The sequence below is a fragment of the Cataglyphis hispanica genome, chromosome 5, assembly GCF_021464435.1.
Source record: "Cataglyphis hispanica isolate Lineage 1 chromosome 5, ULB_Chis1_1.0, whole genome shotgun sequence".
Taxonomy (NCBI): Eukaryota; Metazoa; Arthropoda; class Insecta; order Hymenoptera; family Formicidae; genus Cataglyphis; species Cataglyphis hispanica.
The window spans coordinates 6,132,335-6,155,412 of NC_065958.1; the positions used below are offsets into that span (position 1 = coordinate 6,132,335).

General features: G+C 37.2%; 1 protein-coding gene across 1 annotated transcript in view; it reads left to right on the forward strand.

Moving 5' to 3' along the window:
- The window catches only part of LOC126850016 (fringe glycosyltransferase), a 77,284-nt gene that overhangs the window by 32,395 nt on the left and 21,811 nt on the right, over positions 1 to 23,078 (forward strand). Inside the window, 1 exon segment of the mRNA XM_050592600.1 lies at positions 1,386 to 1,545. Coding sequence (XP_050448557.1) covers positions 1,386 to 1,545 — 160 coding nt within the window.

Here is a 23,078-nt window from a genome sequence, read left to right on the forward strand (position 1 = left end):
TCTGGCTCACGCGGGAGATACGATCTCGCGCTTATACGAACAGCAACGTCCTCGGGGCCGAGCGGATCCCTCTCCCGTTGTAAGCCGGCTACGCCATTAAGCTGGAATTCAGGTGTATTAACGATGCTGGGCCGCGCGCGGCAGGTACGTAGCGACCACCCGTGGGCACCCGGTAGCGCATTAATGGCAACGCCAGAGAGCGAAACTGTTCGTTAAGAAGAAAGAGACAGAGTCGTTTTATTTCGCCTATCTTATGCGCTCGCGATCTAAACTGCACGTTTACTGCCGACGCGACACGGAACTCCTGTCTCTTAGAACCGATGGGGAAAGGGGACGCGATTGTGTGTACGAATGCGTCACGAGGACGTTGGTCAATTGCCGGCCGCTGCATCGGCTAGGAGGAGGTCGAGAAATTTTTGCGCTCCAATTATTTTAAAAAGTATGTTTTGAGATTACTGTTCCATTTATTACACTATCTCAACACGTTTTATTGGAGTACATGTTAAACCGGACGAGGATAATCCGAGAATTAATCCGGTCACTGCAATGTCGATCAGCTGACTCGTAATATTTTAAGAAATCTGTCTCGTGATTATTGCCTCTTTTTTTTTAATTATTGTATTAATTTTTTCTAATCAAAACAGGTTGGAATCTGTATACCTGCGTGATTTGATTCTTTGTATGCCTTTCACGCAGCAAACCGCGGAAACACGCCAATGCGGTTAATTCCGCGAGAATATAAGCGAAGCGGGTTAGGTTATCGTGGTCTCTATGCTCTTATTTGAATCCTGCGCTCTAAGCGGCATCCTCGTTATCGAGAAATTCCAGCGTACAGCAGTTCCGCAGGTGTTTACGCGTAAATAAATGAAGGTCGATGCATTCGTGGAAGTATTAATTTTTTTTTTCGCAAGTAAGAAAGAATAGATCAATTTTCATCGTCATAGTAATAATTCTTGATAATATAAAAATTAAGTTAAGTTATTTTATTTTTATTATATATTAAAGATTGAATCATTTAAAATCAATGTTTAAGTTATGATACAAAGAGATATACTTGTTACTAATTTGATATACATATAATTATATGTATCTCGATATATTCTGAAAATCCTGCAGCTGCAGATTTATTATAACATGATTTTAAAGAAATTTTCGGAGAAAAGGAAAAAATTGCATAAATCAGGTATAAATTAGGTGTTATGTATTAAGTTAATGTTCCGTGCCAGAAACATAAAAATAATTAAATCTTTAACAAAGTAAAATTATATGACTTTCATTAAAATCATAAAAAAATTTATGCAGAAAATAATACACGCGTGAGTAATACATGATTAATTAATAGAATACATACATGTATTATATTATATTTTTATTATATGTTTCAGATGGTTTTGCCATTTCGATGACGATAATTACGTGAACGTGCCACGCCTGTTGAAGCTCCTGGACAATTATAACCCGCGGGAGGATTGGTACCTTGGCAAGCCCTCGATACCTGCGCCCTTGGAGATCATCAGGCAGGGTCCGGAGCCACAGAAGCGACCGGTGAGTGCAGATCAATCATACTTTCTCTTTTTTCACGCACTTTTCTACTACGTTTTTTCTAACTTTTTAAATACGTCCGTATGAATTACACACTGCTCGCTGTTGTATAAAAAGTGTTTGTCCGAGAGTAGGAAGTAATGAAAACTTTTACTTATAAAATTATCTAATATTCAGATCTTTAATATCTTTCTGTTGATAATAAATCGACGGATTTTCTTATCTTGAATAATTTAATTTACACTTATTATAAATTGTTTTTTGCCAAGATTTTTTTTAGCATGATTGATTTATTTTGTATATGAATCATTAATTTCTTTTTTAATATTAATTACGTGCAATATGATATCGAGATTCTAAGATTTTTCATTAGGCATCTATCCAGCGAACTGTACAACATTTTTATTCCGACCATCTGCTTCGATGTAAACTTACTTGGGCCGTAATTACACGCTTCTCCGAAAATCAACTTAATTACGCGCGTTCTTTCGCGCTCGGTCAACCTCGAGGAAGATGTCCCTCTCGAGGATTTATTAAACGTCGTAACATCAAGAGTAGCAATTTAAAACCACGACAATAACGAGCGTTTTGCTAGCCCAGCATGCGCAGACGTGAAATTTGTCTGAGCATCTTTGAAGCTTCTGGTAAAAAAGCGATGAAATTAAATGCGCCGATAGAAAGAAGGTCGGGAAAAAGATGGAATGTATAGTTAAAAAAAAAAAAGGAAAATAAGAATATTCAAAGAAATATTTTCTTTCTCGCCGTCTTTACGCGAGAAATATTACCGCGCCTGTCGTTACTAACGGGTGGTCTTATCGAATTTATGCATCCGCGAGACGACAGCTTCCGGCGAAGTCGGAGCTATGCACATGTCTTGGCGAGCGCAGGTATAAATAAGGGATCGCTCTGCTTTTGTAAGCAAGTCGACGGGGAAGGTGCAATGTGCACGATAACGTCTATTCTTTTTAATGCTACCCCCCGGCGGCGGTGTCTTCCTCGCGCCGCGAGTTTCAAGCTATTATCTCGCACCTCGCATACATGTATCCCCTTTATCCCGAATGCGAGTGTGCGATGGGTTTTTATGGATAAATCTCGTCTCGCGAGCTCGTGCCCATGAAATTTCGATTTTCTTTCATGGGAGACACAGTCGTTGCGACCGCTCGCGAGCGCGGGATTTACCGGGTATTCCCGGATATTCAATCTACGATACTTTTTACTCGCACGTGTATTCGCGAAATTGCTCTCGGAGATTTGACGTATTGCATATGGAATGTTTTTATGATATTTCTTCACTATTGCACGCGAAATATAATAAGGGGAGATATTTTAAATTTTAAATATCTGAAATAATATATTTTATTTTTTTATTACTTTTTTTTTTACGGTAGTGCAACTACCGTAAAAAAATTTGCACTGCATTTTTCATTTATATGAGAGATATTATTATCTTTTTCTCTCTTTCAAGTTGTCGCACAATCTTTTCTTAAAATATCATTTTCGGAGAATTGGAGGAGGAGGGGGAATTGAATTGAATATAAATTTGAAATTAATAAATTATTAATATGCAAACAACGTGATCGATACATTGATTAAAGGGAACGAAATGTGTAGTGATGCGTTTTTTCGAGGCATAGCAAGCGGAGAAACTCGCCCGTGCACAATCACGAATCGATAAAAGCCTGTCTCACGTACTGCTTTAAAGAGAGATACACGATGCGATTCGGATGTCGCCGATATGATCGCTGACGCTCGGCAGCCGGCGGTTAAAGGAAGTCCGCGATCTTATCACACGGCGGTGTCATGCTATGAGGCCATTAATCCTTTTTCTTCTGCCGAGATGAGAAATGAAAAAGGAGAGTCGTCTTTCTGTAACGTCGCTCACGGTTGAGAAAGGACTGACCGATATGTCCCGGGAAAAAATTCCAGAATGCCATTCGCTTTAGAAATTGATAACCGTTTTAATCCACTTGTTCGGGAATTTAAAATACATTTCTTTTTTTTTGCGCCACTCGCTTGCGATATACGCGCGTCGAATCAATTTTTAAACTGATCGCTTTTTACGCTCGCGGAATTTGCATTCCGCGATTGAGAACAGAATAAAGCGAGAGAAATAGTAGAAATTGGAAAAGCTGCTCTTCTTTCATCACGAAAAAAAGATACGGAGAAGGGAAAATAGATAAAGACGAGCAAGGTTCGTGGTTGCTCTCGAGATGAAACGATAAATCTTGCAAAGCCCGTAGGATCCGTTCCTCCTTCTGAGATTAACCGCTTCTTATAAGGCCCGATCGAAGCCATTCATCAAGCGCGCTTTCTTGATATCTCTTTTCCTGATTTCTCTTCGCCGCTCGTTAAAGTCTAATCATAATACGGATCCACTGATTTTTCCCCCTTTTTGCTATTCGTGAACTTTGCGCGATCTACGATCGCCAATAATCGATCTTTTACCGAATAAGACTACTGCGCTCAAATATTGAACGGGAAAAAGTAATGAACGAGATTTAGATTACTTATTTATTGAATATGCAATTTATTTAGAAACATCATGTGTGGAAATCTAGATTTTTTTTTGTTCGACGTTTCATACAAAAAGTATTCTGTCTCTCTATGACATAATTTTAAGGATATATTTTTCAAACGAATTTGTTTCTTCTCTCGAGACAATTTCTGGAAAAACAGCCATCTTTTGCATTTTTTTTACACTTAACATTAAACATTATATTTTAATAATCAAATTTTAAATTAAAAACACTATTAAAATAAGATCGGTTTCAATTCATGAGCAATTCTTATGAATTATTGATGTTTGGACTTAAAAAAAAAGAATCAATCACATCGATCGAGCAAAAGGCAATCTTTATTCTTGTTAAAAAATCGGATTTACGAAGTTTTGTACAGCGTAATTAGAACAAAAGCCAAAAATTTCTCAATTTTTCTTTCAACTAAAGTATAATTAACGATGGAAACGTCGCGAGAGCTTGTGTTCAATAGTATACTAGAGAAAAAAACGTCGACGTAAAAATCTTACACAAGCGTTCGAGGAAAGCCTCTTACACGTTTATCCGAGCGTCGAAATCATTTTTCACGCCATTATTTCATATTGGGCCGCCGTCGTGAGATGCGGTCCGACAACTATTGCGGGACCAGTCATACAGCGAACTCATTACTGGTCTGTGAAAAGATATACGAAACGCGATCGATCGTACTGCGCATGTTGGCATATCGATCCTCGCGTGGGGTAACCCACTTAAGATGATGCAGTGTTCATACGGAATTTAAATTGGCTGATATCTTTCGACACGCTTTTCTGGCAGCACTTAATCCATTAAGTATGCCGATAGAGCTGATGTTGAATGCGCAAGTTTTTCTTTATATATGCCGTCAAGCGTTGTGAAAGAATATATTGAAATAATTTAGAAGATTAGTAAGTGTGTGGATCATTGTTTTAACATATTTAGACACAGTGTATGAAATTGATGACAGAAAGTATTAACATGATTTTTTTAATATTTAAAAAACTTCTCGGACATAATACAAATACACATAGCTCATTTCACTAAATAAAAACATAATAAAATATAAACTAAACTTTATTATAACATTTTTTAAGCCAAGAGAATGCTAAATGATTTATTTTTCATTATTTTTAATTAATAAATAAAAATTTCATCTATATTTTGGAAAAAAATGTGAAATCGGTTATTTTAACGATTATGTAGAATCTCGATATGCATATAGGTATACATGTATGTACAGGGTGAGCCTGAATGTTTCAGCCAAACTTTGTGATTTTATAGGAAATTTAATTTCAAACAAAACAATTTTTTATAAACATGCTTTTAAAAGTGCTGGGTTATCTCAAAACCTACGGAGCTACTATTGCCGGAACGTGGACCACCTTGTATGTATTATTAGGTTTTACATACAAGGTGACAAATTCAAAATTCAATGCGATATGATAGTTTTATTTCAGTTTTATTAAGCAATTATTTGACACAGTATGTCTTGCACGATGAATGGACATTGCTCGGCGCGTATAAAAGAGTCTCGACTCAGTCTTGAACGTTTTTCTGTCTTGTACGTGGTTCTCCTTCTTCGCGGTCCTCTTCATTCAATCTTCTTACGACCTGGTCGGACCAGTATCGCGTGCACCAAACCTCTTGAAAGTCGATCGACCGCGGTTCCTGTAAGCACAAGTATCGATCGTACTTACAACACTAACACTTATGCTAACCAATTTAAATCTTTTCGGTTTCATACAAAAATCTCGTGCAAATGACCTTAACATCGTCAGAATTAAATCGTTTTAATTAAAATAAAAATGCTTTCAATCGTGTGCTCTCTTTTCATACCGGAGTGGCCCCGCCCATTAATTAGACAAAAAAGTGGTCCCTTGCTTCTTTATGTTTTATTCATTTCGTAAAAACGATAATTTGCATACAAGAAGTCACCGAGTTTCACTAAAGTGCCCGACTAAAAGATGGTTCTTACTTGTACTGTGAACCAGCCTGTTAATATCTGCAAGTACATTTAAATATCAGTTTTGTTTTTTTTTTTCAGAAAAATAATTTTAAATGCCATTGTAGCAAATACTTTATAAACCTTTCTCTCTCTCTCTTTCTCTCTGAGATATTTTATATCGGAAATAAATAAATAAATAAATAAATAAATTATACATATATATTAAAATAAATGTACCACACGAAATAAAATACAGATTGATTTTATTATAAGATAGAAATCTTATTTGACATTTTTATTTCCCGTCAAGAAAATCATTATCGTCAAGATTTCAAGACAAATTGTTGTCTCTCGTTATATTTTCCGCGCGATGAGCATATTCAATTTCTGTAGTGTCGGATTTTTCGTTTCAAATTTTGTCACGTCGCTGCGTGAATTTCCTCCGTGAATGCAGATACATTTCTGCTTCGTCCCCTTATCTCGGGCGGGAATCGCGATCCGTGGTAGGACCTCCGCTCGTATGTATCTATACGGTGTGTAATACATACACGCGGGTGAAAGGTGGTTATGCCGGGCGAGGTACGTTGGCCACGGACATAGTACATACTTATATCCGTTGCCGGTGTACTGGCCGCCTTCTCGTGCCCCAGCATCGTCCTTCGTCCGACGTGGCTCGAGCTATCTCTCCCGACCCCCCATGGGTGTGGTACCATCTTCCAACCGAGATTATGGTCTCCGCCGTGGACGTTACTCCCCGCGGGCTCCGCGTACTCGTATATTATATTTGCCCGAGAAATCCTCGGGCTCGCTCGTCGCACACGTGTGCGCATCCACCGTGTGTTCGGCAAGAATCAGCTCGTTACTGTCCCCCGGCAACTGGAGCGGATTGCGCGGCGCTCCTTCTTGCGAACAGGGTATAGTATTTGAAAGATACGGCCGCGCGATTAGCGAGGGCAAGAATAACACGGTAACATTTTTTCATAAAGACAGCGTTTCGCGTTTGGTGAAATTTTTTTTTTGCGCCGAAGCAAAGTTTCCGGACACCCCATAGCGTGCGTAGTATGCATTTAGAGAGACGTGCCATCAACCACAGGAAGTCAAGATCCTCCGCTAATGCGGTGTGTTGTATCGTTAACGTTTTTGCATTTTTTTTTCCAAGAATTTTCAAGCAAAGCGATTTTTAAGTGGATCACCGAGCGATATAAATATCTACGAGTTTGCTATTTCATGCAATATGCAAGGGCAATTTGTATTGATTGAATGTGCGTTACAAATATCTTGAAATTTATTAACAAGAAATCGTGCATTTAAATTGATACCGCCTATCTGATCTTTGTTTTCGCACGTCGATTCATACTCACCGTCAGCTTCATTTCTGATGCGTGCGCCATTTTTGTCGCGGAAAACTGCCCAGCCTACAATTAATCTGTCCGCGGATTGACAAATGATCGAGGCTCGCGATACACAATCGATCCGTAAAAGCGTGAGAGTACGGCAAACTAGGTGCACGCTAGGTCGAGGGGATAATTAACCCGGGGCGGCCCGGGGCGAGTACGTGCGGATCGTTAATTTGGATTCTTTCGGTGGCCACAATTCTCTCAACGCAATGCGGTGCAACGGCTGCGAAGAGCGCCACGGTTTAGTGAAAGGCGCGCCCTGTTCGCGGTGGATGAATGAGCGTAACGCGTATTCTGCAAATTGATAGGCAAAGTGAAGCACAACGGCGAACGGGTCTGCCCGTTGCGCTTGTAGGTCAGTGCTGCGGGGGGGATAATTTGTTAATCGCACGTTGCCTCGCAACTTGGCGCGAGTGCAATTGCCCGCGAGGCAGCGACCCATGTCGACACCGCGAATCCTTCGTGATTTTATAGAAACTCTCATTCGCGCTCATGACTCTCATAACGCACGCTTTTTTGTTTGTTTTTTTTTTTTTTTCTTTCGTTCTCTTTTCTCTTATTATTATTTTATTTTTGATCAGCGTTTATCTTAATGCACTCTATTTAATATTGAGCATTGTAAAATAGCTGACTGAAACTTTAGATAAAATGTCCGCAGCTTTTTTTTCAGACATTTGAATTTTTAGACACATTTCTCTGAACTTTTAGAAAAATGACTCTCTTATATGATTAAGATTGTCTAAAATTTCTTTCAGAAAAGTCAGACAAAAATGTGTCGGATTTATTGTCACTATTTTATCGCATCTTTTTTCTTTGCCAACTTTTGTGTCTTAACAATTATTCCCGCGCTAAGAGAGAAACGCGCGGGACACGATCCGTTACAACGATCGACCCGAAAGAGCGATTAATCCTCGCCCGGAGGCGAGGATCGACGTAAGTCGGTGATGGTTACTTTACATTTTCCCCGACGGCGTCGTAATTGCGCCCGTAGGAGCGCGATATCTCGCGCACCACGCCTCTGGGTGAAAGGGTGAGCGTGCGGACGTATCGATGCAATGCGGTATGGTGCGGTGGTGAAAAAGCGGGGCGGCACTGGCAGGAATAGAAAGGCAAGAGGCGAGCAAGGCAACCGGAGAGAGTCCGCGTCTCGCTTGGCCATCTCGCCTGCATGGAGGATGAAAACCCAGCCGTACACGAGACGGTCATTTTAGTCGGACGGTAGGCCGATCCACCCAAGGGATAACCTGCCGATGAACCGTAAACCAGGAACTTATTACCGGGCTTGTATATCGGTATACGTACGCTTTATTATTACGACTACTAGTGTAGTGGAGAGGAGCCGTGCCTGCTAGATCTCCGGAGAGCGAAGAAATTGCGTCCTTAATATCTTCTCCGCTAACTCCACGACTCCTCTCGTTTATATGTTTATTGTTTCCTCGTATGATGCTTCGTAAATCTTGCGTCGTAAGTTTTACAGGCGGTTAGAGAAATTACGATTTGGCTGTCTTTAGTCATCGACTTTAATAGATTCAATCTAGACTCTCCAAAAGATCGGAATGAGCTTGACTAGGGATTGCGTTAAAATAATATAATGCGTAGAGTGCATTGATAGAGGATTAAAGTTTGCACGTGTAAAACATATCGTGCTATGGAGTGCTTTCGGAGAACGACAGCATTTAACAAGAAATGTAAATCTTTGACATTCTACGCCATACTCGTGCAAATAATTTCACTTATTTTGCATAGTTGTGGAATTTGCTTCGGGCATAATTCTTAGAGCTACTAATCCTCAGGAATTTCAAACTCTTGTTACTTCAAAATAGCTTGAAGGACTGCTTGAATTTTTTTTCAAATTTAATTTGCGATCGTTTCTTTCTAGTGAAAAATTATGTGATGTACAAATATTTCAGTTTCAACTAATCTCCTTTTATTATTTACGTGCTGAAACATATATATATATATTTTTTTTGTTTTATTATCTATAGCTCTGGAAATATCATTTAATTATCATGTTTTCTACATTAATTGCTATGACAAAATTCAAAGAAACGAGTCATTCTAAAAAACAAGTTTATTGCATTTTTCATATTTGTTATATAAAGAATGCAATATGCCAATTAATGTCGAACAAATACTGATGTCGACATGATAACATATATATCATAATTTCTGCTCGTAATTTAAATTACGCTTACAATTAAGCTTTTAATAAATTCATCGTTCACCTGCAACGCTTGCCCTCCGGCTCTCGATTAATTATCATCGGGGAAGCGGAGTTCTTAAGTGTTTCGACACGGATCTTTTTCAGCCTTGATTCCTGGTACCGATCACCTTATAATTCTCTTTCTCGTCGCTCCGCTTTTTATCGACAAACTTACCGCGAAAGTTTGCCAATTAATTGATATTGTTCACCGAGATGAAACAGCATTTTATCGAATTGTATTATACCCGATTAATCGACCGTAAGTAGGACAGAATTTAATAATGCCGGCGATTGTCAGTCGCTAATAGCCTTTATTCGGGCCTTTTTTGTGGTCTATCTTAAAATATTTTTAGATTTTTTTCTTGTGGAGCGACTTACATACATATAGGTGTATTCAGTTAAGGTATACAAAAGAATATTATACTCTGTCAAGATATTTGTGCTTAAATATGCAATATGAATACGCAGGAATTTATTTCTCTTAATTTTTTTTTTATATCATAATCAGCGAAAAAAGCCTAATAAAATAATTATATGGTAAAGACTTTACATATGCATATTATATTTCCAGTAGTTACAATATTTATACTCCTTGATCAATCATCTTATTAAGTGCACGCACTTCGTAAAAATCAATACGCTTCACCTTAATAACGTGATTCTGCTGACGATAAAATTTTCCCCGCGTCGCCGTTTTGCGCCGTTGTAAAACAAATCGAGTTACATGGGGCGCTCATGCACGAACCCCGCGCATAAGATGCATCTTTTCACGTCGTCGGTTATCTCGCTCGCTAGTCCGCCTACAATCGATGAACCGATGCGGTCGATGATGCACGATAATAGTAATAACAGCGGTAATAACTATAATTACGCGTTATTGTTGCTGCTTATTATCGTTACCGTTAGCAGGGTGCTTCTCTCGCGCGAAATCGCCGAGGCGGGTATAATGCACCTGTCGTCTATTTTCTAGCAACATTGTCGTAGAGTTGATAATTATATCAGTGTGTGTATATATATAATATTTCCATTTTTTTTTTTAATTATAACAAATAAAGAACGATATAAATTTTTATTATATTTATAAAACTTAATAATTAAAAAAAATGCATAAAAAATATGTAATAATAATTGATCAAAGATTATTTAATTTTTCGTATATTCTGATTAATATAACTTAAGTTTTGCAAAATTCCTCATTTTTATTGAAAGACATCTTATATTTTTGCGATGAAAAAATTTATATATAAATTTCATTCAAAGAGAAATTTTTTGTACGAGGATACTTTTGTTAGCCCGCGTTTTATAACTCTTAATTATTGTGGTATTATATATCTGTCAAAGAGTATCTCGCGAGAAAAAACGGATGGTGATATATGTAGCTCTTAACTGCTTCGATATTGGATGCGATCGTGACGTCAGATATTGCCTCGGTTCTGGCTGTAATTAACAGGTAGATAGTAGAACGCAGGATGCTGTAACTCTGTAGGGTGTTGACTAGCTTAATAGCCTATCAACGGTGTTTTTCTTTCGTCGACGTCCAGCTACTCCTCTCGTTTCGTTTCGTTTGAGCGGTTTAGGCACGAGACTGAGAATTGTGTACGTCATCATATATTAAACGATTTAATGCAAGTTTGACCGAAGAGGATCCTATTACTCGATGTCCGATTTAAAAATCAACATTACAGTTGCTAATAGATTCATGTAATTATCGTTTATATTACTTCTGCATTATTATGCTTAGATTGCGAAGAACATAACTAACATATCGATATCTCAAATGAAACAATAAATTACGCACTGTATAGTTTATATATTAAAAGAAGAGAGAAAACGCGCTATAAATATTATCAGTATTTTTTTCTACTCGTTTTCTTCCTCTTTTTTTTTCTATCTTTAACCAAAAGCAAATTATGTATATAATAAAAAAAAGTTAAAAATAATGAACTCAAAACAGTAATTGGGTTTTTACGAAATATTGGTAATAAAATAGAGATTTTATGTGATGGCATGATAATATATATTTCAGTTCTAATTAAAACTTGCTTTTGAATATTTCAGATATTTTTGCTTTGATAAATTCAATACAATATTGAATATGTATAAAGCCATATGTAAATAATAGCGTGACTTCTAAATACGTTTCTTGTATGATTTATGAAAATTAATGCAGGCGTGCATAATTAAGTTCGAATCAAAAGTTTGAAATTAATACGATATTTTCGCGTGAGTACTTTAATGAGAAAAGTAAAAAAAAAATTGATCTATTAATCATAATTGTTTAAACTTTGATATCAAAACATTTAATTTTCTCAGAATATTGATTACGCGTAGATTTTTTTAAATGAATAATATATTTTGTGTACGAAAGCAAGTCAAAAAATGAGAGAAACAAATACGTCGCTATTCATTAAAAAAATTAATATATTAATTGCGTATTAACAGTGAGAATATTTTAGATTAAATTTAGAAGAGAAATATAGAGTATCGTACGAGAAATTGTCTTCCGGTTATTTATATCAAAAAGCGGGGCGCGTGCTTTTGGCGAACATTCGAATCTGTCCTAATTTAGGAGCGACAGTGCTCCGGGAAAATCCAATCAGTTCTTTCCGAAGGATACCAATAATAGTTCCATTATAGTCGATTGTGCAATTTGTTCGAATGCGATTCCACGAATATCTAGAAATAGGTTGATCTGATCCCGTGATTTCTTTCTTTCCCAAACCTGTCAGTAAGATGCGGTATCATTCTTCTCACTAGTCGGTTTTTCCGCTAATTCATCAAATACGCTTTGGTAACGGTTATTTGTGTTTTTCACGATGGTTGACAGTCGGGAAATAAAAAAAGTTTCGAACCCTGTCGGACGTGTCGTGTTTCATTCATGCGTTCGCCATCATGAAAAGCGTAAAATCGACTGGCGTCTCATTGAGGGCGTACTGTGTAGCCCTTTTTTTCTAATTAAGCTTCTTCTGTTCTGTTCACGTGCCGTGACAAGTCCATTATGATTAACGACAAAAAATTCGAGGCTACTATAAGCGAATAAAAAAGACGTTATTAAATTGTTTTTACACGCTGACGTTAGAGTCTATTTCGCTTAGAATTTCATTAAAATGTACGCGCGTCACAATTTTACGCATCATTGGCGTGAAACTATTAGTAGTCGCAATCTACAGTTGAGAAGTTTCACAAGATTTTATACTGATTTGCAATTTGATGGTCGCGATTCGCGATCGGAAGCGGCGATCGGCATCCCGTGAAAATATTTCTGGGCGTGTCTGCGAACACGAAGCCGCGTTTTACTATATTGCATTGCGAGGGTAGTCTCGGCCGCAGAGAGGTCGGTCGTTCGTAAACGAAGAACACGATGGAAGGCAGAAGATGACGAAAAGATATAGGTGCTATATAGGTAGAACGAAACGAGATGGAAGGAGAGAGCGGTAGGTGGCCGCAGCAGGAAGGCAGTAAACTCGCGGCGCGCCAGTGGCCGTATTAATCATTTGAGGGTGGAAAGAGAGAGAGAGAGGAATAAGAATGGACAGCGGCGAAGAGAGAGACAGGACCAAGGAGAAAGATAGCATAGGACAGGAAGGAGGCGGGCGAAATCTCTTATGAAATACGAGACATTTTATTAAACCTATTCGTCGGATCCAACGCTCAAACGCAGAACCGATAATTATCGGCTACTATTCGTTTTAATTAAGAGCACGGTGTGTCCTCTCGGGAATAATGTGGGAGCCCCTATCTGCTAACATTCCAATCGGGAATGCTGTGATTTGAGTTTCGTTTATATTCGATTATATTACTAATTATTATTTTAATATATTTTCTTTTCTTTTATTCACATTTACACATTATTTAAGATTTATTCGATTTTACTTTTCATTATTTTTTTTCGATTTTGAATTATTATGCTAGATAGTTTCTTTTAAAATAATTTCTTTTTTTTTTTTTTGAATAACTCAATTTTCTCAGTAGCCTCGGAAAGACTTGATTTCTTGGCTGTTGATTTTACTCGTGAGCGAATGTAGAGGGTTTTAACCATATGAAGTTCAGGATGTGATCTGCCGTGTACGCATAATGTTTATTCCCCCTTTTTTGCGACGGTGATAGGGAGAAACCACAAGGAAATCGTTCGTAGAGAACATGCCGCCACTCTCACAGGCAAATAACTGACGTTGCTTCGTGGTGAACGCGGCCTTCTAATGTAAGATCAAGGTCGATGGGGAAATGCATCAGCAAACATCTTGTCGAGTCCTACATGCTACGCGTTCTTTTGCACTGGCATGTTACGGGAATTGCTTCATTTTAAACTTTTTTAAATTCTATAACGCAAGACTAGATTAGTGAAAGGATTAATTTAATATTTATGAATTAGAAGAGAGATGATAAAAATTTTTAACTATACTGTATTAATAAAATAATATATTTTATGTAATATATACAGTAAATTTTGTTATAGTTCGATATAAATTAATATTATTCTATTTTTTAATCTGTGAAAACTAATTTAACACATGATTTGGAATAATTTATTAAGTTTTTTAAGATCTTAGTCAGTCTAAAAATTAATTGAAGATTTATGAGAAATTAGTTATTACGCGAGATGAAAATTATATATTGCAAATTATGCTACCTTTACTTGCATTTTGCGAGAAAATCGCAATAAATCTGCGCAATATATCTGAAACGAAAGCACACGGATGTGCGCCATGTGTCGTACAATCTACAGCGAACCTCTTCGTTCATCTCTGTTCTTTTTTCGATTATTTTGCACCTTTACATTTAACAAGCTTGTTTGTTTTAGTTGTTCTATCTTTTTTTATTTATTTTTTTTTTTAATTGCAAATGCAAATATATATGCACACATATATAGTATACATACGCACACATGCATTCAGCAAAGATCGAAATACATTTTTTGCAACAAACCTGAGGAAACTTTTAATAATTGAATTTTCTCGCAATGGGATATATAAAGAGTTTTAAAAAGTCTGTTTTTGAATTATTTGACACGCGATTAAATCCTTAAGCTATATTTTTTTGTCAAATTCTGCTGCTATTATGCACTTTTGTCCAAGATTGTAAAGTTGTAGAAAAAATTCCGGAAAGACATTTTTTGCAATTTTTGACTATTTGCTTGTCACATTCTGAACGATGTCAGCAATAGAGGGCTGTCCCTTAAATACTGAATTCAGGTAAAAATCAGCTGGCGTCAGGTCAAAAAAGTACGAAAGGTATTGTTACATTCTTCTTTGTTAGCGAAAACTGCTTGACCAAAAATAAATGGTAAGCTGGAGCTATTGTAAAGAAAAAATCTACTATTGTTTCTTTATTTTTTCGAGCGTTTCCTTTTGACCACATTCTCAAGTTACGAAAAAAAAAGTTTTATGTATTAAAATAAAATTTCGTAATTTTCGAAGATAGAAATTTTTTTTAAATTATCATCAATTAATTTTTGAAACTATCTCGTATGATATTACTATTTTATGATTAGTAAAAAATTATAAAATTATTATACACTTGGGCAGTGCATCGTAATAGCAGAGCTATTTTTATTTTGTTTGTAAAAAAAACTCTTCATAGCGATTTATTTTCAATGCTTCAGTTTAAAGATTATAAATGATATATATATATATATATATATATATATATATATATATATATATATATTGGCAGCTAAAACAAATAGACATATATAATGATTATACATGCCAAAACGCCTTCATTTTTCAGTCTCAAGTAAATTATCCAATAGATTCTCGCGATATTTCTTTACAACGAGAGAATAATCGAAACAATACGCGATTAGGACATGTGTTCGTTCTGCAATCTCAAAAAGAAAATAAGATAAAAAGTAATTCCGTAACCTTTGGTTATTTTGCAAAAAAATGCGCTCTTACTCGCCACATGTCGTGCATTTCTTCTACCCTTTTTCCTTCTACTGCCAGTCTTATGAATTATTATTTAATGAGGCTCGCGTTTCTGTGGCTCCTCACATCCTCTCTTCTTGACTTAGTACGTTCTTATAGTCGTTGTGGTTTGAGACGAGAGAGAGAGAGAGAAAGGAAGAGAAAAAGAATTGCCTGAGCAAGAGAAAGAATACGAGAGGAGGCCGGCTCGACGAGCGAGTAAGGGAACGATCGATCGGTCGTAATCATCGTGTATCATAAAGAAAGTGCGGTAGATTTTCGAACACGCCACTTCTCGGTTCCGCGGTTAGCAATTTTTTTCAGCAATTCGATCACTCGCCGCCGTTGGTTCGTCGATATACAATCACTTTTGCGCCGCGTTGCCGGATCGCTGATCTCTATAATTTGCACCGCTAAAATAAGATTGTTCTATGTAGCTTGTCGACATTGTGATTAGGAATATAAAAAAAGTGATTATATGAAAGGCGCATTCTCCTTTCTGAAAAAGAATGCTCATTATCCGCTCAAAAAGATAATGTTTTAAAAGATAATGTTGATAATTCTAGATGCCTTATAAGCAAAAATTAAATCACAGCAATTTCGATGAACTTTATTTTTGACGCTACAAATTTCACAGTTTTTATGGCTACGCATTTCGTATATGTGTAGCATTAAAACCTGCAAACTTATTAAAATTGTAGCGATTTAAATCTCTGCTCGCGAAATATTTATGGCGAATACGAGAAGTGGTGAGGATTTTAAAAGTCTATTCCACGGAGGCAATGCGGATAGGAATGAGAAACTCGACCTAATAAAAGGCAATGAAAGCCGCTTATCTAGCGGGCTGTTGCACCTTTACCGTATCCTATTAAGCGGAGGTGTTAGGGCAGAGATACGGTCGTCTGGCCGAGGCCAGATAAAGTTGCATTTATATATCACACGAATATATATATATATATATATATATATATATATATATATATATCAGATAGATATTACATGAGATCTGCGATACCAAATGCCCATTAGATGAATGGGTCTCACTTTTTTCTTATTATAAATCTCTAGATGTGTACATGCGTGTGTACGGTATATACTTATGGTCGCCTCGATGAATACGCGCAAGTTTGCTTCAATAAACCAAACCCTCGAGGTCTTGGCATACTGAATCATCTCACGTAAAATATACTGTGTGCTAGAAGCATAATTAAAATCGGAAATGTGTTACAAGATTATTATTAGCTGATGTTTCCTCGTTGGATCGACACTCGATATTATAAATATGAGAAATTTGTGTTCATAATTAGCTTTCTAAGTAATGAGATATTTTTATTTTCTTCTATTTATATTTTTTTGTTTTAATAATAAAAATTGTTCTTATTTCGCTTTAGGCTATTAGATGGTCTCTTCTCTTATATTTCCTATTTTTCTCTTGATCTTTCTTGATTTGCTTAGCTATCTATTTGCATTATATCGATTTTTTCTTCATCGTTGCAACTCATGCCGAACATTGCAATCGCATCGTTCAAACACCACGAGTAAAAAAATGTCAACGAGAAAAAGATAGTAACGTAAAATTCTCTCATACAGAATGCGTCCGCCCCTCATATGTCACGCCGAATCGTTCTTGCAGCTAATTGCATTAAGATAATTAAATGAAGAGCGGCCATGAGATTCCGCGTAATTACAATATGCGCCGCAGAATGTTGACGTTATTTCCTGTTCAGGCCAGGTCATTAAATCTCATGACATTCACGGCTACGTGATTACTCGCAAAAATAACGACGGGCAAGGACGTTATGTTTATGGAAGGTATTTCGGGCGGGAGATTTTTCGGAGATAGCACGTTTCTTTTTACGAACCGAAAATGCGATTTTCGTATAATATCGCTAAGGAATATATCGCGCTTATTATTGGAGTCTTTTGACCCGATACCATAATTATTCGCATGTAATTTGCGAATTCTTTTCTCCTCTTGTGTAATATTATTTGATGATAATTTTCAGTGCGACTCCAGTTAAATAATCTCGCGTGAAATCTTGTCAATCTCCACATCGTAATTATCGTCTACGAAACGGTATACCATTTTTGCGCACAAACGAGAAATAAACTTTGTATGATAAATAATTAAAGATATCTTTGTAAGCGCGACGTTTTGTAGCCACTAGTCAGACCTCTAATTAGAATCGTTTATCTTAAGTTTACATCTTAATTATCCGTAAAAGATTTGCCTGGGTGCGCTGGTTCCCTAAACTTCTTGAAATCATGGCGCGCGGAACGAACGTGGGAATCGTTTTCAAGGTGCACGACGCCGTGAAACAATCCAGTGCCGGTAACATCTCGGTGTTTACTCCGCCGGAAAATCAATATTATTCATGAGAGTGCGTCCAAGCGATTCTAGTAAAATTATTCAAAGAAACAAGTCGAGTAGCATGTATTTTTTTCTGCCTTGAAGTAAATACATAACGATCGAATCATTCTTCTCTTATTTTTCATTCGAGTTGGCTTTTCGCATTTCTCACCTGTTTTTTAGCGAAAATCGCGATTCATCGAGAACGAGAGACTCTTGAAATCGTAAATGAGACGCACGAATGTGTGTTTCGCAGTGCATTTCCTTTGCATCCTATACCATTTATTGAGGCGTTTTATCGCCTGAGAACTGTAATGGAGCGCCTTTTAAACTGGCGGTGCATCCAAGCAGAAAAAGAAAAAGAAGAAGAAGCTTTAAATGGAACGAGTAAAGAGAGCTGAAAACGATCGGCATTAGCATGTTGCGGTCCCGGACGCGCCTTTGTGGCTTTTTCTTTTTCTCGGGAAAAATCGCGATTATACATATATGTATTATATCGACGATGCGTTTCAACGAAGCATGCGGAAGCCTTAGATTAAACGACCGCATGCGATTACGTTTTACTTCTCATGTATACTAGTCCGGTAGTAACGAGGGTCGCGGCATTCTTTTATGGCGAGAGGGAGCTCGCGGTGATTTTAACGAAGCTCTCGTAATTACGGAAGGTAGGCATTGTTCTGTAGGATTGGTTGCGCGGGGATACAATGGGCGAGTTAACGTGACCCGTGACGACCGTACGGTATCCGTCGATGTTGTGAAAAATGCGAACTTTTCACGTCGGCCTCACCGCAAAGCCATTGAAAAAGAAAGTTGTTGCGCGAGATTTTCAGCTTAATTAATGCGCGAGCGGAAGAAGGAAGTTTTGAAGAGGCGCACAATGCAAGCACCGCATAATTTCGGACTAATTAACGCTGGTTGGAATATAATATGAAAATTACGGGGAAATTCGGGAGTATCGTAGAGTAGTTGGATGTCAGAGGTTGCGTTTTAATTCCACTACACATTTTTTTTTTTTTCTTTATATTGTGGTTTTTTTTTATATGCGAAATTATAATATATCCTTACAATTGGTCATACGATGCGAGTAATACATCTTTGATGATGTTCCTCGTCGTTAAATTGTTTAACGAGCTTGGCCGTAATAAATCATGCACCGTCATTCTGCGCCTCGGACGACCTAACTCTTTCACCTTCGCAACTGCCTATGCCGGCGCGATTAGACGTCGGATGAAAAAAAATCGGCGGAATGAAAAGAGGACACGAGAAGAAGAATGGTCGAAAGACGCGTACCAACGGATGGGAGATGCGCTCGTGACCCATGACGGCCCCCGTGGGCAGACCGCGGAAAAGATGTATATCCGTTCCGACACGGCGAAAGACATGGCGGCAGATAGGAAGGGCGAAAGGGGGTTGACTGATGTTTCCCTATGCCGCGTGTACGCTACCTCCATTACTCCCATATTATTATACCTGTTGCTTTATATATATCTCGCGGCAGCATCTTTGCTTTGCAGCGCATCCGGTGCATCGCAACTGCATACGATATAGAGTATTATTTTATCAGTTTCTTTTTTTTTTTTTTTCGTTTTATTTATTTTGATGATCGTTACTTTTGCATGTTGCACTTAAATATACGTGTGTAAAAATTTAACACCAGATGCCAGTAATTGCGCGTTTATATATGTTGACCAAAATTCTCTCTATATTTAATTTTATTTTTATACTTGATCTATTAATCTTATATGGGCAATTATTAAAAAAATAATCATATGAGATATTATATATGATATTTATATCTAGCATGCTGTGCAAAAATATATATTTTTGGAGAGAATTTGTAAGGAAGAAAGACATTCGACAATTGTGTCGTGTAAAATTAAACTATATCGTAAGTTGAAATAAAATCTGGCCGAGATATTTCTAGAAGCTCGCGTCGTGCTTACTTTGCCAGTATTTATTTAGATAAACTGCTCGGCAGCCTTGTTTGGGAGCCTACCGATATTTGCATGTGCACGTGCTCTTTGGATCTCGAGGGGTTGGCCAAGGATCGCAAAGTGGATTCCACTCATAGCCGCTTCAGGAGCATACTCGTCCCTTTTACATCTCTCAAGGGACTTTAGTCTGTCGTCCGCTTGCCGAGGAAATTCGAGAGCGCGATGCTCAACGCTGTCGTACAATTTCGTTAATTATTTGTTCGCAAATTTTGAAAACGGAAAAGAGAACTTAAAGGAATATAATTATATTAATAACTTGTAATTCCTCTGCGCGACACACATATACAATGTACATCATATATTGTTTATCCAAAGGATATATAAAAGTTTCTTTTTTTTTTTGCTTTTAAAAGGTAATTCTCTCTAGAGAACACATGAAAAAATTGTAAATTTTATAAAATGGAAAGTCTCTTTTTTTTGCAAATAAAATGAGATGATTTAAATGTGAATTTCACGTCACAATTTATTGTCTTAAAGTATTTTTTTGTTTTAATAGAGATTTGTTTAAACTATAAAAATAATAATAAAAATAAAGCTAAAATTTATAATAATTTGAGTCTCCACAAAATAACAGATAGTTTAAATGATTAGCATTCCTATAATCAAGATAAACGAAAATATCACGAATTTATTTTATATTTTTGAAGATATTTTTGTCTTTAGAGTCTTATATTTTCGAAGGTTTATAGGTTTAAAGGTTTATTTTTTTGTTTAGAATTTTCTTATACATTTGGCGTATCTTTTTATCTTTACGAGGCTTTTACAGATTTGCTTTATTGTGCGGAAGAGAGTTATATCTCTGGTAGCCATGCGTATACGAAGCGTTCTTCAAACTACGAAGAGCCGGTATTGTCTCTAGATAGATTTATTTGTTCCGGTTAAATACGGTATTGTGCGATATTGAAAAACGCTGCACGAGGGAATTTATGGAAACATCGCGCGGCATCTCTATTGCGTTTTATATGCCGCGGGATATGCTCGAGCAAACTCGAAACAAGAGCAAGAGGCTTTCTGCTCGGATGGTAGATATCAGGTTGATAAATCCACGTGGAAGTGCGGATGACTGTGCATACAAATTGTAAGCCATTGGTCTTGCGGCAGAGGTAAAACGCAGCCGGTGCGCTCAAAGCGAGATAACGCGCGAGAAAAATAAACTCCGAAAGATCGAGCGTTGCTTCATGATAATTTAATTAGATCTATATCTCGCGCATTGCTTGAAAAACTTAAGCAATTAATAACGAGCGCGATTATAATCGTGAAAGAAAATTATTAATAGTTTCATAATCCGAGAAAGATTATAAAAAAAAAAAAAATCGAGAGAGAAGAATTGCATTGCCTATGGATATCTATTTTTTGCTGCGAGATTGAGATTCGTTTCTGATATCTTTTTTTCATTATATACGCGATAGGGATGCGGCGAATTTCTTAGTATTATACATAGCTTCGCACATCTGCCGTTCGTGGGGTCATATCGGGGCCTTTAATCTGTTCATTAGTCCTAATATACCGACCAACCACATACCCTCCATCACATATTACTCGCCGTGTCATTCAGCCTTGGTTTTACGATCTCGAGAATGGGCCGTTCGTTCCACAGAGAATAATCGGCGATTGCAACTTTTTTTTTTTTTGGAAGGCGATGGTTGAATTCTTTTTGACGGTTGGGCTTTGATAAGTGTTCGCTGTATATTAAATAAAATTTATTGTTTTCTCTCCTTCTTTAATATTACTTATTATGTTTATTATTTAAATACAATAGTTATAATGTTTAATCTATTTTAGTGAAAAAAGAGAGATGGCGGAAGAAAAATATATTTGACGTTGAAAACTTGGTCATATCGGAAGATGCAACGGAGAGTAATTAAGCAAAGAGAATATTAAAGTAATTAAATCGAAAGAGAGAGAGAGAGAGAGAAACAGCATAATCCCGAATAACTGCATATCCGTTCGACGATAACAGGTCGAGGAAGGCCAATCAAATCGCGAAACATATCTACGGGCCCCCGCTGCCAATCGTCCGTACATAATTGGATATAGAATCGTGCGGCCTTTACTCGCGTACGCTATTCCCTCAGCGACGTGCCCCCGTCCCGGGTTAGGAATGTAATTAGTCAGAGGACCGCCGGCACAATCTTGGCCGTCGATCAGTAAGTCCCTTCGTTACTGGTGATGCCCCCGAGATTGCCGCGTCCGAGATGAAGCGATTCTCAGTCGTAAATAGGCGCGTGATAATTAAAATTACTGACTGATTGCTGGATCGTCGAATTGCGCTTAAGCGAGATCTTTCATCTGATCTAGCAAGTGCTGATTATCGGGAAAAAATATCACTGTATTCTGCCAATCGAATCTCATGCGTCATGAATACCCGATCTTTATCTGCGTTATTACATCGGAATCATCTTTGTTACATCATTGACATCATGCTTCTCATAGTTCTATGAATTTCGAAAGATTAAGATACTATAGATAATATTTAAAACTGCCTCTACGCTCAGGTATATTTTGTACATCTGAAATTTTTTAATCGCTTTAAAAGTTTTTTTTTTATAAAAATCATGAGACTGTGTCATCGTTTAAAAAAAATATATAGCTACTTATTAAAGGAATTTTAAATAATTTAAAATAATAGTTAATTTCTCATTTAATCGAACAGAGAAACTTGTGGAAGAAAAATAACGTGTGTGTGACAGGGCGAGCTTTTGTAAAAACAGTGTGTGATATACAGCGGGGGACGTAGATCCAGAATTGAGTCGAATATTTTAGGTTCGCGAAGAATCGTACTCTGCGCACGCTCCCTCGTAACGATAAGAACGGGTTCACGGGCGATCTCAGAATTCTCGCGTCCCGGGTGTCGCGCCGGTGGCGTGTTCTCCTCTCGTGACTCCGCGCACTCGCAACACGACGTTGTGTTATTCAAATGGACCCGAAAGAGAGAAATAAAGAATAGCTTCTCTCTTGTAAAAGCGCTTCGATACCATCTCGAGCTACCTCTATCGCGCCGTGTACATCTAACGCCGACGGTCGGTCCCATCTGTTTCTCTTCTTTTTGGTATCTGTTCGATACCTTCATAAGACGAGGTGATGCTCGCGGGAGAGAGAGAGAGAGAGCGAGACAAAAAATTTCAATCATTTTAATTAAACTTAATTTAATTAAATTTATTTAACTAATTAAATTTTACATAATTTTAATAAAATACTGTTTTATTACCGAAGAGAATTTCTGTGCCT